The sequence below is a fragment of the Poecilia mexicana genome, unplaced genomic scaffold (assembly GCF_051168715.1).
Source record: "Poecilia mexicana isolate PSO_F unplaced genomic scaffold, ASM5116871v1 scaffold_21, whole genome shotgun sequence".
NCBI lineage: Eukaryota > Metazoa > Chordata > Actinopteri > Cyprinodontiformes > Poeciliidae > Poecilia > Poecilia mexicana.
Window position 1 is genome coordinate 8865879 of NW_028263390.1, and position 3961 is coordinate 8869839.

Sequence of the window (3961 nt, forward strand, 5' to 3'; positions counted from 1 at the left end):
CCGGCATGCGGCTAACGCAAACATAAAAAGGTGCATGTACGGTTGTGTGTTCAAAGTACCTAATGCAAACATTGTAAATTTAGTAAATGCATTGGGTTTTATTGAACTTTCCGTGAAGGGAGGCCACACATCCACAGCCACTGAGACGCAGACACACACACACACACACGCAGCACAATTTTTGTGCAGTGACAGTAAATGCCACATTATTGTGATGTACAGCGGAAGACCACATCATATAAAGGTCTGTGTGATGGAATCTCTCTGTGAGGCTGCCGGCCTTGACACGCAGAATCAGGTCCTAAAACTGTTTATGGCGCAGCGAAGCCTGACAGCATCCCTCTTTTCCTGTAAACAAAGCACTAGAAACTCTGGATTCATGAGCAGGGCAGCCAATAAATCTGAATAATCATTAGTTTAAACAATCCATTTCTGATTTCTGAGTTTTCTGTCTGGTAGCTGAGTCATGATCTCTTACCATGGAGAAATAATCACTATTGATGCAGCGCAGAGGAATGACGTAGCTCGGAGAGACTGACTGATGCCTTATTAGCCGCCGCCTTTATGATCCGAACTAAACGATCATAAAGGCGCAACATCAGGTCTCGTCAAAATAATCTGAAAAAAGTCCTTCAGTGAAAACAAGGAGCTGTAAAGGTCACTGTTGTAGTTGGAACAGAAGTGTGACAATAATTATGACGATTTTTCAAAGCCATTAATGAAATGGGAAAGGCGTAGGAATGTGGCATGGAATTAGAATAGAAAGCAAATAGCAAGAAAATAGCTTCTCATCGTGAGAAACAAGTACATTATTTCTGAAGTGTAAAAATAGTGATAAACAATGCTGAAGAAGGATCCAGCATATTCAGTAAGGATGTACTGTATCTAAAGTTATTTTTTAATTTCACTCACAAGGAAGTGCTTACCTGTTTGGATCCTCAAGATTCTTACTTGTCTTAGGACAAAAGATGAAATTTAACTAGATTTACACTGCCATGAATTTTGGTAATGTTGATTAATGTCCAATGTCCTAATTAAATAAGTTCAATTAAATTAAATTGAGTCAAGTCTCCATGGCAACCAATGTTAAAGCAAAGGAAGGATGTTCTAGAGTCTAGAGTTTCTTTTTTTTAGTTCTCAGCTCTTGAATTTGCTGGTTTAATATTATCACCATTATTACCTGCTCCTAACTGTTTACTATACATTTAGAACCAAAGCAGCATTTTTGCTTGAAATGTTTCAAAACGATTGTCATCTGCATAGTGAATACATAATTTAAATAGCTAGCTCCTTTTTTAACGACTCGAGCGGTCGTCATCGCCTCTTCCATCGCATTTGTTCGTGAAGGTCCGACTTTAAATATTGTTGACATTCGTCAACAAACACAGCAGGGTCTGGTTCGAGAAAAGGTTTATCTAAAGTCGACTTCTGTAAACACCCCGAGCAGAAATGCGTTTCCAGCGGTGCGTTTTGTTATTTTTGGAATAAAGACTGGGATCTCATGAGTGCGCTCCCCGCTGGTTAAAAATACCAAGTGAAATGTGATGCTAAGTGAGCCGACAGCAGCCTGTGGTCACCGTAATCCTCCCAGAATGAGATTATCCCTGTGTGAAAACAGTGAGGAGGGCTGGGGAGGGCACTCCCATCTGCTGTGTGTCTAAGACCATACCTGCCGAAGCCCCTTCCATTAATCTCTGTACACAGATACACCTAGGAAAGTGGCATATTAGCTCCCCCCCCCCCCCCCCCCGCTTCCCTTTGAGCATCAGTCGATGCAGGGCACAGTGAAGCATCGGCACATTTTGCATCAGCACCTTCAGGAGGAGGAAAAAAAAAGGACCTCAAAGCACGAGCCTCGCTTCTGCTCTTGCTGCTTTCAGCTGTCGGTAATGCTTACCCTGCAGATGTAAGAAACCACGCTAAATATAGAATGGAGCAAAAGATCTTGCTGCATCTTCTAGATCACCAGAGTCGGGGCTTATTCAGAAGAATTGTACTTATTACAGTTGGGTGAAAATGATATGAATGAAAATAGAAAGTAGTTGATTTTTTTGTTGTTGTCGTGTGGTTTTCACACAGAATTCCAATCCAGATGATGGTAAGTGACTGAGTCAGAATATATCTATTTGCAGCCCTTACCAAGAGAGTAGCCAAATTAGGAATCACATGGTAAAACATAATATAACTGAGTAAGTAGTACTATTACTTTTTTTTGTCTTTCTTCTTGATTACGGGACTCAGAAAAGGAGGAAAACACCACAAATATCCTCAGAATGAACAACAGTGAGTGTTCAAACCCGAATCTGCAGGGATGGCGGTGAAGCAGCGCTTTCTCACATCATCACTGCAGAATTGTACAAAAACATGAAAGCATTTTTTTTTTTGGCAGACCTTTGTATGAACTGCAACACTTTCCTTTTAACAGGATCCGCAGGCATGCTGCTTGAAGGAGACGTCTATATTCCTACAACCAGGACAGCCATGAAGAGCCTTAATAACCAGTGAAGCTGCTTCTGGCCGCAGAATTCAAGAGGGATTGTAGAAATCCCTTTTGTTATAAGTGACGAATATGGTGGAACAGGTTAGCGCATGTTATGGCGTCTCGGTCACCTTACTGAAGCCCTTTTATCTGCAACTGTAGATAACACTGAGAAGAGTAAGATTCTGCTTCCCATCAAATGTTTTGAGGGGAAAACCTGCATCCAGTTCATTCCTCACTGAGGAGACAGGGTGCATCTGAGTGCTGAGCCAAAATATGGGTAAGCTAATACGTTGACTCTTACCAGTGACCAACAGGTCAGATAGTTTTACCCATTAAAACTAACAACTTTCAACACTGCATATGTAGACGCAGAAACATCTGATAGGATGCAAAATTAAATTTGATCTATGAATTGCTTAGTTTTTAGATTCATAGCACAATCCTCATGAAATAACCAACCAGCAGGTTGAAAGAAAACCAAAAACTAGTCTCGTCTGATTGGACAGTCTCAGAAGGCAAATGCTTTGAATTCACAAGTCCAGTGTTTGTCGTCCTTTGTTTTTTTTTTCTTGTTCCACTTTCCTAGCTGTTTCTCTTTGTTGGGTTGTATCGGAGACAAGCAGGTGGCGTCTCTGCAGACGTTGGGCTGCGTACATCATGGCATCGTCCAACACGAACCGCTCCACACTTTGGGTTTCTACCACAAACACACTCGCAGCAACCGTGACCAATTCGTGAAAATCCACTGGGAAAACATCAAAGAATGTAAAAAAAACAAAAAAAAACTTGCACGACTACTAGATTATTTACACTTGTTTTGTTTTTCTTGGCAATCTTGTACTATTTGTTTTTATTTGGCACCAGATTATTTGAAAGATGGACACAAATAATCTCACCCCGTATTGACGACTCATGTGTGATGCGATACGGAAAGTAAGATTGGACAAAAATCCAGTTTGAGTGTGTAATATTTTTAATTCTGAGTGATTGATTATCTCCTTTTATATGTGTAGAATGGCTTTTGGAACAAAAGGGGGCCTTAACCTTCACGCCTGTCCCTGATCCTAACGTTCCCATTGGCCAACGCAGCGGTTTGTCCGACATTGACATCCTCCGGGTCAACGAGCTCTACAAGTGCAGGAGCGATTCGGGATAGAGGATATTCTGAAGCGGATGATTAATAACAATGCGACAGCATTATATTAAAGCATTGAAATTTCCCCATCGCCTCTGTAATCTTCTGTTATTTACCAACAATACCACTAGCAGTTTTTTGCGTCCATGCTCTTATGTCCTTGTTCTGTAAAAGCACTTCAAAAATGTTGGCTTCTTTTTGTACAACCTGATAAACCAGCAGATATGCATTTATAGAAAGGCTTAAAGGAGGGGAAAAAAGTAATGAAACTGTGTACAGAACTGTTTGAAATGCACCAATCTGAGTTTTACTGGCTTATAACGATTTATTTGAGATCTGACCTG

The 3961-nt window shown here is 40.8% G+C and overlaps 1 protein-coding gene across 1 annotated transcript; it reads left to right on the top strand.

Moving 5' to 3' along the window:
• Nucleotides 1-2228: 2228 nt before the first annotated feature.
• Nucleotides 2229-3638, top strand: LOC148153021 (low choriolytic enzyme-like; the record flags this gene model as incomplete). The annotated part of the gene is given in 8 exon segments (XM_088002263.1): nucleotides 2229-2283; nucleotides 2426-2572; nucleotides 2642-2759; nucleotides 3069-3247; nucleotides 3284-3296; nucleotides 3347-3415; nucleotides 3496-3522; nucleotides 3524-3638. Coding segments are annotated over 8 exon segments (723 nt in total), but the record flags the coding sequence as incomplete, so codon positions are not given.
• Between the last annotated feature and the right edge of the window lie 323 nt (nucleotides 3639-3961).